Raw genomic sequence first — 13,246 nt, 5'->3', positions numbered from 1 at the left:
AATAGAGGGAATAATACTTGGTAGATGTAAATATATAGTTATATAAGAGGAATATTAATTTCTAAGTCATTAACTACCCGAATTAGACAAATCTGTTATTCTGATGAAATCGTTGAGAAACAGAGCAAGATATTGAAGAACTTCGATATGTGTAATCGAAGTTAAAAAGCCCAAACAGTGCGATCTTCAGTTGATGAGTTTACCAAAAAAGACAAGGAGTTTTTAAGCCTTTTTTAATACAAAGAGACGAACAAAAGTAAGGGTGCTCTTCTTGTCACACCCTGTCACCCTGTCCGTAAGAACCATGTAACAGCATATATCCTAAAAAATGATAATTATGTTCATTCTTTATACTAGTAAACAAAGAATGACAGACCATTTAAAGGATCTAAAATGGCAACGGCTGAATTTTAAAAGCCCAATGAACTCATTGACCAATGGTGGCTTTAAGACTTGTTCCGATATCAGATGCCTATTTTTTTTTTTTTCAAGCGCAGCAAGCCCCAACACGGACAATTTATTTTTAAAATTACTACATACGTTGCCCTATAACAGGGTCAGACTTTTGAATTGGATGCCATTTCCTGTCGAACAGATAGCTGTATGTATAGAAAACAGGTGACCTCCGTAGAACAATAAACAACTACAGTTCACGCTCCACCATTAAGACAAAAAATATGTATATAAATAAAAACTAAAGGGGTGGGCATTTCACCATCACTGGCCACCATTAAATATACACTGAACCAAGTATATGCATACTAGTATATGAAATAAGCATATTTATTTGTCTTGTCATCGGGGTGACTGATTCAGTTCCACTTGACTTTCAAATAACTAAGAACGATGCATTTAGCTTAACCTCTGGTTGCGACTCCAGACCTAATTTTTTTTTTTAAATCATATGTTGATGTATGCTACACTAAAAAGAAATGTTCCAGTGGTACATGCACATGTCTATATAGTTGTGAAGTTTTTTAGTGTAGCATACATCAACATATAATTTAATAAATAAATGATGAAAAAATAACTCGGGAATGTGGGGGTGAATATTGTAAGAAGGGGGAGGGGTCCCGTCCCCAAGCACCTGTGGTAAAATCCGCCTTCCGGTCATCAGGACAGAGACTACAAACAAAAATGCGTAAATAGATATATCTACTCCGCTCCTTAGTTACATGTACCCCCCCCCCCTTTCCGCCCGTGTCGCGTCGCACTGGGTCGATAGTGTTTATGCCCTGAACGGAACACCGTAGTAGTAAAACGAACTCGACTATTGCACGAACGACTTACTAATTGTAAAATTACAAACCAACATGGCGTCAACTTGTTTACGTCGCATATTGTTTACAAATAGAAAATTTACGTTTGGGAGAAATTGATTTCGCAGATGAATGCATTATTTACTCAATCCCGTTCTCCATTAGTCATATTTGTAATACTGAATACAAAATTAGGACTTTGCAGGATGTAAACGCCACTAAACACCCAAACGATGATTTCTGAAATTCGATTCCTCTACGTTGCTTGCATTCAAGCATGCACCGTGTTCTTTCTTGTCATCGCGGACCAGACTACCCAGCAAGGAGGCCTTAATGTTCCGAAACAAGTCCATATTGGATTTGGGAAAACGACGAATGAAATGATAGTGATGTGGTCCACTGTAAGGAACGATTCGTCTGTAGTGGAATATCACACTGGAGACAATTCAGTGGAAAGCGTTTCGTCAGCGTCTGGTAGCACCGTGTACTTCCCTGAAAACTCGAACGGACTGCAGTATCTGCACAGGGTCATGTTGACAAACTTGAGACCAGGTGTGAAGTACTTTTATAATGTCAGAGGGGAGAAACGCGACTCGCTCAGTGATCAGTTCAGCTTTACTACACCCGAATCTAACGGAAAGCAAACTTTTATGATTTTTGGTGACATGGGGACAATGACGAAGAGTCTGCCATTTATTGTTTATGAGGCAACGGGAAAAACAAAGTATGCTTCAATATTTCATTTGGGTGATATTGCGTATGATCTTGGCAGAGAAAATGGTGCTGTTGGGGATAAATTTTTTTCAAAAGTAGAAAGAATGGCTGCTCGCATTCCCTATATGACCATTCCTGGTGATCATGAGATGTTTCAAAACAGCAGAAATCATTATTTTCATCGACTGTCAAACCCTGGAAAAAACTGGCCAATGCAGCAAGAAGACTTGTGGTATAGCGTGAACATTGGAAAAACTCATTTCATTTGTATATCAACAGAGGTGTTTTTCACAAATAAGCAAAACATTCAGAAAATCATGGACTGGCTGGTACAGGACTTGGAAGAAGCCAACACGCATCGACAGAAATATCCATGGATCATTGTTATGGCCCATCGTCCTCTCTACTGCTCAACCGACGACAAAAATGAAGATTGCACAAAGGCCCATTCAGTTGTCCGGACTCATTTAGAAGACATGTTTTATTTCTACGGAGTCGATCTCGTCTTCAGTGGTCATCAGCACATGTACGAGAGAACTTGGCCAGTGTATAAAAACCGTGTCCTGGCCTATAATTACCTCGACCCAAGGGGAACTGTTCACATCGTCATTGGCAACATGGGGAACGTTTATCTGACAGAGAAAGGAAGTAAGCCGGGCGGAGCCTGGTCGTCGTTTATTTCCCCCTCGGAGCATGAGATGTACGGACGACTGCACGTCCACAACAACACTCATATCTACTGGGAAGTCCTAGGTGCACAGGACAATGATTTATATGACAGTCGCTGGATCATCCAGCGGATTCATGGCCCCTTCAACAAAAGCTCCATCTTTATTCCAGATCCTCTAGGTGCGGCAGGGGCAGCATGGCGAGAACAGCAGGAGGACGATTCCAATGACATCATCAGTCTGCGATTTTTCTACATGAACGGGGATGACTACTCGCACCGCATCACTGTGTTAACTTTTACCGTGATTATTTTACTTTTCGGGCTCTGTTTCAAGAAGAAGATTTTGAATGTTATTCGGTTGTGCTTTGTGAAACAGGAGTCATTACCAAAGTAAAGGCTATTATTTACAAGTGTATCTTTGCGTACCAAAGAAAAGAAAATCTTATTTATTTTATTCCAGAAAACTTTGATCATCAGATCTTCAAGGTTTTTGCTCAAACAGAATTATTGTTAATGGGATGTACATATAAGTAGAAATGTATAAACAAGACATGCAAGACATGAAGTACACACTGTGTATTTGTTCATTGATAACAAAATGTAATGTGTGTGATATTAATGGGGTTGTGATAAGTCAAGATAAAGAAAGGTTTTTTTTCTTCATGTTCTTTCTAACTTTTTTTCAGCTTGTGGACCAGATAATTAAGTCCATGCATGTTTTGTGTATGTCAGTGTGGTCAGACTATTGTTATAGTTTCTTTGTTGAAGTATGTGTATCATATATGTCATTCTAGACTAATTGAAATTAGAACTTCCATCCACTCCCTGATTTCCGATATGTCACTTGGAAGATCTTCCATGCGTCATATAAAAAACCAGGGAGCGGATGGAAGTTCTAATTTTTATTAGATTGTATATTATGTTAAATATGTATTACTTGAAAAGTTACAGCTGTTGTTGTGGGTATCCCATGCTCACAGAGTTATAAAACTTTAATGAATAAGTTTAACTTGTAAAAGGGAATATACAAAATGTGTTAAAACTGTAAAAACTGGCGATCCATAAAAGTCGGATTGCCACATACATGTATTTGAATGTATTAATGGTATATTGGCAAGGAAATTCAATAAGGTAAAAGAGAGGAATAGGATTCCGAAGCCTTTCCATGACAGTTCACATATTTGTTAAGACTATTGCTTTTATTTTTCACCCTGTTAGTCTCTTGTACTGGTGGAATCTGTAATTTCATAATGCTGTAAATATGCTAAATTTCTTTCACTAATTTTGCATATTTTGAAACTACCGGTACTCTTTTTTAACAGTTTTAGCATGTATATATTTGAAGTTAGTTATGATTTTTATTCCCCTTTTAATGAAAACCTTTTTAACCAGAATTGAACAGATTACATGTAACAATTAGGTGGACTACTTGACCTGTTAAATTTTTCATTGATTTGCTACAAGTGTTTACTTAAAATATAATTCAAAGGCTAAATTAAATTTGTATTTTAATTATTATGATACTGTTGTAACAATATTAGCTCATGATTGTACAACAATGTTGTATGTGTCTTCTCCATCTTTCCCCTCTGTTATGTTAATTTGTCTAAACTGAAATTAATTCAAATTTACAATTTTAAGATTATAAATAAATCATTTATCCATTCCTATACAGTGTCATTCCCATCTACATGATCTAATTTAAATACTCAAATCATTGACCATGCATTAAAACTTTACTTTATCATTATTGCATATGTATTAAACTTCATTGACGAGATTATATGGTACTACATAGACAAAAAAACTCTAATTATGAAAAGAAACAGTGCATGGATTTTTAGTCAATGTTAGTTGTAGCTCTTCTGTCTGGCAAAAAAGAAAAGTATATGTCTGCCCTTTAGCGGCCTTGGCTCCAATGGAGTCCTCGTACAATTCATGTATTTTATGTGTTCCAAATACAAAATATATGCTGTATATCAGTGAGCAGTTATTTTTTGATTATCAGTCACTGTAAAATTTTATTGGAATCCATGAATCTGTGATGGTTGACTTTTTTGATAGCTACATTACCCTTGGTTTCTTTTGTTATCATACAACATGTACAGTGTAACATATGTGTGAATATTTGGAAAGAAAATGTTTTATATGAGAGAGAGAGAGAGAGAGAGAGAGAGAGAGAGAGAGAGAGCTGTAATTCCTTTTAATCTGAATGCATAGAAAAGAGAAATTGTTTTTATCAGTTATTTTGTCTACATTCATGCATATAAGAGATATACAATGTGTTTATGTGTATGCATTTGGTGCACAGATCTTTTTGTAACAGTGCTTTAGACATGTATGCAGATACTTATTGAATAAATAAAATATCTTTCATGTATTAAAATCTAGCATTTATTTTTTACCTATATGTAACTCAATATACATTTAAGAAATGCAATCTTTTGTTCAAAATATGTGGAATTATTTTTATTTTACAAATGTTTATCAAATAATACAAATAGATCAATACATCTTTCTTTGGGTCTATACAAAAAAATTTACAAGGATGGAAAGAGAAATTACAAGGATGGAAAGAGAAATAAATATTGAGCTCTATCATAGATTGGCAAGCCAATGCACATGAATTGTATTGAAACTTTTGAGCCCAATTTCTATCACTTATTTCTGTGGACGAAGCAATGCTGCCAGCGAGATCCATTTGCCAGTGCAAGCATATATATCTATCTAAATAACTGATGCCCTATTGCATCCATCAAGTACTTTGAACACAGCATTTTTTAGCTTTTTACCTACCAAGGAACCCCAAGGAATACTATTTAGTACACAATGGGACACCATAGAATCCTGGGGCCATTTTTGAGTAATCTCGGGGAGATTCATTGAGACTGAACTGGGTGGGGGGGGGGGGGGGGGGGGGGGGGTTGAGAAATCTTACTCTCACTCTAGATCCACACATGCAATATTGGTGGACTTTATTCAGATATGCTTGATTGTTGATAACATTTCAAGCAGTTTACACTGCTGCAGATTGCTTTAAAAATTTACTCTCTATAAGTCTTATTTTGGAAAGAAAAGGTGCTTTTTAATGCTGGTGGAGTGTCTTTTGAAATTGAGTGTTTTTAAAACATCCACACAAAAGTAGCCATAGAACAGTATAACCATCTACAACTTTCATAATTATATTCAGTAGTCATTTTGAATATGAAAATTGACTACTCATAAACCAGCTTTCCACATCATCTTCTGACCCCCAAGTGGAAGTCATTATTTTGTAGCATTTTAAAGTTTGTCATATATCATATTTATAAATATATAAAAAGACAAAAATCAGCATCGCTTTTGAGCTTTAATCTCTTAGACCTAAAATATGAATAAAAGACACAAGAGACTGATTTGGTCCATAAACCACCCTTATATCGAAATGCTTAAAATTCAATGGAAAAACAAATTGTTCTTAAAATTCAAAATATTTATTATCAACAGAACAACATCTTTTAAAGAAATTATAGTTTATACAGGAATTGTGTGACACATACATGCAGTTACTTCCTTATAAGTTGTATAAAACATTTGTATAATATAGCTACATGTAACATCCTTCCTGATTTTAAGCATTAATTATTATTTTCAACAACTTTATTTAGATTTTTTCCTTTCTCTATCATTTTTATGTAAAGTCAATACTTCAAAGTATTTATTCACAAAATAGATTTGAAAAATGTCAGCTATTTTGGACAGGAAATGTCCAGATATCTTCTCAAACATTTGGTTGATTTTTGGCAGTTCCAAGTCCAACAATTTCAGGACAACAAACCCAATACAACAAATCAGTGCCCAAACAAAGGGCTGCTGAGCCTCCTTAATAGGAAATTTTCTATAAATAGTAACAGCACCATAAACTGCAAAAACTATATGCAACGCCAGTGCAAGTTCAAATCCATATTTATGCACAAGAGTCAGTAAATATGAAAGTAATGATATGGTTGTCCAAAAGGTCACGCTCTTTGATCCAATTCTGGAGTCAAGGTGACGGGACCATATGTAAACCCACATAAAGAAAGGTAGGGTGTACCATTGGTCCATTACAGCTGCTCGGTGAAACTGGGTCAAGATCCTCACCGCTTGAATGGCGCCATAGAAAGTAGACATAATGTTGAACGTGTAGAATAAAAAACTGTCCGATCGTTGTATTTGTTTGATACCCAGGGCCACTGATGTCTTTGCACAGTAGAAAGCTCCCAAGATCACGTAGCCTATGTTCACAAATGCATTGTATGGCATGTTAAGCCATGGTGGAAAAATTTTCCGCCATTTTGCAGAGTATCTTTCTGCATAAAATTGTCTTCCAATCTCAGTGTGGACGGAGTCGAAGAATCCAAGGTGGACAGAGTACAACATGGCTGCTGTAACCACGGTAACCATACCAAACACCTGAACCATTGGAGACACCTGCATCTCTATTCTTTAAAACTACAATTACATGAATCAAAGTTAGAAAATATTACAGGTCATAAAAAGGATATTCAAAGTGTACATATAAATGTAAAAGAAAGGGTTTGATTAAGTTTCTTGTTTTTTTTTTTTAATTCTTATGCAAAAAAGTTGAAGCATCATGCTGCATTGATCAAAATTTACTTATTCCTTTAAAATTATCAGTCAGAGCTTATAATTGTGCCCTGTATCCTTTTTCTCATGATGTCTGCATTTATACTTATTATAATTTATATTATCTAAACATAATATCTCATGCACACAATGCATTACATGTAAATACTTAATACCTCATGTGGCACAGTGCACAGCATGTACATTATTTCTTAAATTTTCATAATATTTTAAAAATTATAGTACCGGTACTTATTTTGAGAATGACAAAGGACTAAGTGCGGTTTTATGCAATTTTTGCCCCCCAAAATCAAAGTTTTAGAAAGAGCTTTAAAATAAGGTGAAAGATAGTTAAAATCATATTGAAAATAAAGGTGTAAAAGGTTATCACCACAGTGACGTCATAATGTAGAAATGACGTCATGAATATTGCATTATTTTGATAAATTGATGTTTTGTAGCAAAATATGGGTGTTTTCCGATGGTTTTTCGACTGGGAAACATCGAGCGCAGGCTTGCTCAAGTACCATTTTTTAGTATAATATGTATAACTATCTGAAGAAAAACATATGTTAAAATCGCACTTGAGCAGACCTGCGCTCTATACTTCCGAATGCAAAATATAGAGCAAAAATGAGCATATCTTCATTTGTTTGCAAATTTGTGGGAATTAGGTCATTTAAGTGACGTCATAGATAAACAGCGAGTGAGCAATGATGACTAAAATCAAGATTAAAGTTATAGGCATCCTCTTTACAATGATTTGTGAAAATTTCATTTTCATACGATACTATTTAAAAATTGGTTGAAATCGGGGGCAGATATTTGACCATACCGCACATAGTCCTTTAGTAAATTAATATACAGTCACGTAGCATCAGGAAGCATTTTTTTTGCTTACAGCAGACACTTTCCTTATGTAAAATTACATGCAAGAAAATAAATTTTAATGGAGTTGCCCCCCCCCCCCAACAATGGGAACATGCAAGATATGGAGGCAGAAATAAGAGACCAACAATGACACTGAGGCTGAAGCTTAAGGAACGCCATGCACCTCTAACCCCCCCCCCCCAAAAAAAAAAAAATTAAATATTTTTGATTTGAGAATTTCCATTTTACCCTTTTTCAGAGACATACCGTATTTTTCGGAAATTAGTTCAATACTTTTTTTAAAATAAATAATGTTATTTATGTCTCTGCTTTTTTGTTAAGATTTTTTGGATGCCCCCCCCCCCCACCCAACTTTCAAGAACGATGCTACGTGCCTGGTCTATATATCCTTATATATGACTAGGTACTGCAGTACCAGCTAGAGAGACATCATTCGTCATTTTAAATAAAAATGATATAAGTGACAGTAAATTTATAAACAGATAAAAAGGGGGTGTGAAGTGTCACACTATGAAATTGTTTCCAACTTTTACCGTTAGAGTCCACTTTAAGATGAAACCAAAATCATTCTAATAAAAATTCAAATCATGAACAACATCTATCAACATCTTCCTACACAGATTGTTGATTAAAAAATAGTAATAAACACTCACCAATCATCAAGAACGACCCAGTATTCACTTGGTATCGCTATGTAAGAGTTTGCGATTACGCAATCTAAGTATACAGAAGATATGGCGCGGAAACTACGAGCCGCCGTTACCACTATAACTTGGTCAATTGTAATTGAATATGAAATTCTGGGTTTTTAGCTTTTGCATTGCTTAGTGTTCAACATTTTTTTTTTAATTATTGAAATAGTATATTTTTTTCTGCAACCATCATTCACAAGTTTGTTGATGACCTACATGTATATTATCCATTAATCCGTTCAATTCACAGAAAAAAAACAACATCTAAATAAGCTCTACTTGAGACAATTGCAGGTCACTGTACCCCTGCCTACATAATGAAATATATTGAGCCTTTTCAGGTTCAGATAAAAACCTCCAGTCTATAAAAATGCTTCTTATACATGCATAACATGTATTTATGATTATAAGGGATTAATAAAGATTATCTTGATCCAACGACGCAGCTCTGCAAATTCAATGGGAAAAAATCAAAATGGCTGAGGGGAACGTTATCCAAATATTGGGGCTGCCCGAAATAAAATCCACATAAATCAAAACATAATGAAAGCATCAATATTTAATTTAATTGAGCCGAAAATAAAGATTGACAATAATTTTTATTTTATTTAATTTTTTTTTTTTTTTTTTTTTTTTTGGGGGGGGGGGGGGGTTATTTGCAACACATACTTATCAAAGAAAAACATTCAATATTTGCCACCTCTTCTTCTCAGCAATAGGAAGTGAAAGAAAGTTAATTAGTAATTATAGTTTACTTAGACGTATAACAACAACCGTGAGTGTTGATATATAGCATAAAACGACAACCATTTCGAGCTGATGATGAAAATCAATGCATAATTATTGAATAATATGTCTTAAGATGTTAAAATCTTGTTGTGATATAAACAAATCTATAAAACATTTTGTTGACATGAAACATATTTGATAACCATGCATGTCTCGTCTGTCGGTCTGTTTAGGCGGAGTTTTGGCAAACATAACATATATTAGAAATTTTGCCGACATACATAATTTAAAAACTAGGTGTTGACATGCAGACATGTACATGTATCAGTTTGTTGGCATGTACAATTTTTTTAACTTGCAGTATATACTAGTAAGATTATCCTCTAATATCTTGTTGCATATGACATGTCAGTTGTAGTAAGTTTGATCATATGATATCAACAAATTTCAAGGGTAATACTGGATTATTTTCACTTTACCCGTGCCCCATTCAGCCACAAAAAGATTGTCATTTGAGTCCACGCATAAACCCCACGGGTAGTCTAGATCGCAGCTGTCAATATAGCGAAGGAACTGGCCATCCTGATCAAGGATGTGGATAAGATGGCTTCCACAATCTGCTGCTAGAATCTGACAAAGGTTGTCTGTAGCAATGCCGCGTGGATCTATTGGTTCCTCGCTGACACTACTTGTAGGACCAGTGTAGGTAAATCTGTGTTTTCCGACTCGATTGACCACAACGACTGCACCAGCTTTCCAGTCAGCAACACATATATCGAAGTTTCTATTTTCAGTGATGTATCTAGTGTTATAACAACCAGAGGAATAGAGAGATTGACCTTTGTCGTTGTACTGAATACTTTGTATTTCTTTGGAGCCCGAGAGTCGTACTAATTTTGTTCGTTCATTATCTATTCCATTCATGATGACTAGGAGGTCACCAGAAGAGGTGCGACATATATTGCTTGGCCTCCACCCCTGACATATGGTAATACCCTGTATCCTTGTGTCTGTTACTGTGTTCACTGTACAATCACTGCTATCAGTGTAAACTAAATCTCCAAAAGCCGTCAGTGCTATGTCACATGGGTCGTTCTTTGACGTGGTCTTGATATAATTCAGCAGTTTACCTTGGAGATTGTACAGCCTCATTATACTGTCCTGACCACACGTCCAGAATTCCTCATCATTAAAACTAGACACACTGTGTAGTCCATTAGGGACTCCATAATCAGTGCTAACTGATGTGATAATCAGTGCTTCATTGTTTGGCAGTCGTTCTGCAGGAAAAGTAACGGGCATTAGATAATCTACGGTATTTTCTTCTGTTTCCATGAATGGTGCTGACAATACACCAAATTGTTTAAATAGCTGCTCATGGTTAATCTTTTCGGGCATGAAGTGTGGTAAGAGAACTTTGGGTTTTGACGGAATGCTTCTAAGTTCTTCATTCTTTGATTTATATAAAGAAACAAGGCAGATATCATTGCAGTTGAGTAGATCCTTCACATAACTTATAGCCTGTTTGACTTTAGATATCAAGCGCTGAATCTCCTCTTCGTGCATAGTTAATTTAGCCAGTTGTTTGGTTTCCATTTGATCAAGATTAAATTTAAGTTTCTCTACAATGATATCAATTTCTCTATGCAATTTTTCTCCTTGTTTGTCAAATGCTTTTCCTAATTTTTGGAAGTTTGCATGCAGTTCAGCTTTCTCAGCCGGAATGTCAGATAGCATTTGTTGATAGTCAGGGCAAGATGATTTCTCCAGTTCCTGTAAATCCGTTCGTAAAACTTCTTTCTTGCTTTTAAAATGTTCAAAAATGTCTACTACGTCATGAACATTGTGTTGTATAGAAATGCACCGATCGCAAACAGGAATGTCACAGTGTCGACAGAAAAATCCACACTCTTTTATTGAATGCTTGGGACATTTAGGGTAAGAAAGAGTAGAATCACGCTTATCAAATGGCAGCACTTTGTGCTGTTTTGGTTCATCGTAGATATGCTGACTCAAACATGCTTTACAGAGGTATTTGTGACAATCTTCACAGTACATTTCAGGGATACAGTTGTCGCATAACTGACATTGTAAGACATCCTGGGCTCTTTGATAAGGATCCATATCAGGCACCGTGATATTGAAGTGGAAAACGTACGACACAGGAGTCCGGATCCGTGGACATTCACCGAGTTAACTGTACATATAGTTGGGGATCCTGAACTGTGATTCGAAAAGAAGAATGATCATTATATGATTTTTTTTGTATTGCTTGATTTACCAATGAAGGCCTAAATAACACTTTGATAAATAGTATATTTTTACTTAACAACTTTATTAATAACACAATATTGTTGATCGTAGATGGCGAAGAACTATAGCATATAATCAAGTTTACAATGGATTTCTTGAAAATCCCGATTCAAGTACATCTATACGGGAAAATTAGAATATGTCTACAATCTTTGTAAATTTTCCACTAAATTATCTTGAAAAACACGCGTTTTATACGTATGTCTACCCTGTATCCACCGATCATTCTTTTTACACAATTGTTCCACGCATACGTTTTCTGAACAACACCTATAAAGCCACTTCTGTTCTCAGTGTAATTCAATTTCGGAGTTTCTTTACTATTGTGTACTAGTTTTAGCTTATTTGTGGCTAAGAAATCTTTTATACTTTATGCCGAAGTGTCTTTTGAGAAACTGTTTGTGGGTCTTCCAACCACATTTGATCTACAAGTTATATTGTTTCTTATATGTTTTCTACAATTGACAATGTTTTACAATTAACAAAACTGTACTGTCTTTATTGCTTTATTGCTACAATCAATCTTGAGTGTTGCCCGATACTGATTAATGTATTTTAACATAAGTGTATTGCAAACACATTGCTATTAATCATCGGCACAGAAAATCAACGAAAACCATGCAGTTTTAGTTAGTTTTCCATGAAAATGCATTCCTTATTCAGTTGCATCGAAACCAATTAATCTTTAAAAAAATTAGGGAAATTTGGGAAGCTTGAATATTTTAGATAGTTCTAGATAGATAGATAGATAGCATGCACGCTACAAATGAATGATTTTATATCACAGTATTTATCTTAAATTGAACCTATACCTAAGGAATAAGGGCCCATTTCTTGAGCATTATATGGTGATAATTTCGCTCGGGGTGTTGTCAAATCCAAAAAATTTCAAGTAGAAGAGTATTATATCATATAAACTGATATAAATCGTAAGTTTACATTACGGAGAAACCAAGACTATAAGTCGCATCTGACATTGAAATTAAAAAAAAATGGATTTGACATCTTCATGAAATTCGTACTAGACACCTACTATTTATAACAATATAGACTATATCAATAATATTATAACAAACAAGAGATAATAGGGTCCTTAAGCTACAATATAACTATACAAATGATCTTATGATTTCGTTAGGCTATTATGAGTTTTATCATAAGTGAAAGCATCTTCGTCATCGAATCAGTTAATCAAAGTCTAATACAAAATAATACAAAATAAGCATTATATATATTTCCAGATGAAAAAATAGATTACTTAATATATTGTTATAATAAGTGCTGTAACACCTTTAAAAGACATTGTTCATACAGTTTTAAAGACAATGACAATCAAAGCAATACCTACAGAAATAATCCCGAGGGCGCAC

At 34.9% G+C, this 13,246-nt stretch overlaps 3 protein-coding genes across 3 annotated transcripts; 1 reads left to right on the top strand and 2 right to left on the bottom strand.

The window, feature by feature from the left end:
- Positions 1-1,289: 1,289 nt before the first annotated feature.
- On the top strand, positions 1,290-4,411 carry LOC105321380 (acid phosphatase type 7). Its single transcript, XM_011419648.4, has one exon. It carries the CDS (start codon positions 1,493-1,495, stop codon positions 3,035-3,037), a length of 1,545 nt encoding a protein of 514 aa, XP_011417950.3. The 5' UTR covers positions 1,290-1,492; the 3' UTR covers positions 3,038-4,411.
- Positions 4,412-6,154: 1,743 nt separating this feature from the next.
- LOC105321382 (transmembrane protein 187) lies at positions 6,155-8,874 on the bottom strand. Its single transcript, XM_034451541.2, has 2 exons — positions 8,796-8,874; positions 6,155-7,116 (listed from the first exon to the last, which is right to left on the bottom strand). The coding sequence occupies exon 2, from the start codon at positions 7,099-7,101 to the stop codon at positions 6,283-6,285; it is 819 nt and encodes a 272-aa protein (XP_034307432.2). The 5' UTR covers positions 7,102-7,116; positions 8,796-8,874; the 3' UTR covers positions 6,155-6,282.
- Positions 8,875-10,010: 1,136 nt separating this feature from the next.
- Positions 10,011-11,687, bottom strand: LOC105321383 (tripartite motif-containing protein 2). The gene has a single exon (XM_066083349.1). It carries the CDS (start codon positions 11,685-11,687, stop codon positions 10,011-10,013), a length of 1,677 nt encoding a protein of 558 aa, XP_065939421.1.
- Between the last annotated feature and the right edge of the window lie 1,559 nt (positions 11,688-13,246).

Source organism: Magallana gigas, chromosome 4 (assembly GCF_963853765.1).
Source record: "Magallana gigas chromosome 4, xbMagGiga1.1, whole genome shotgun sequence".
In the NCBI taxonomy this organism is placed as follows: domain Eukaryota; kingdom Metazoa; phylum Mollusca; class Bivalvia; order Ostreida; family Ostreidae; genus Magallana; species Magallana gigas.
This window is presented reverse-complemented; position numbering and strand designations above follow the sequence as displayed.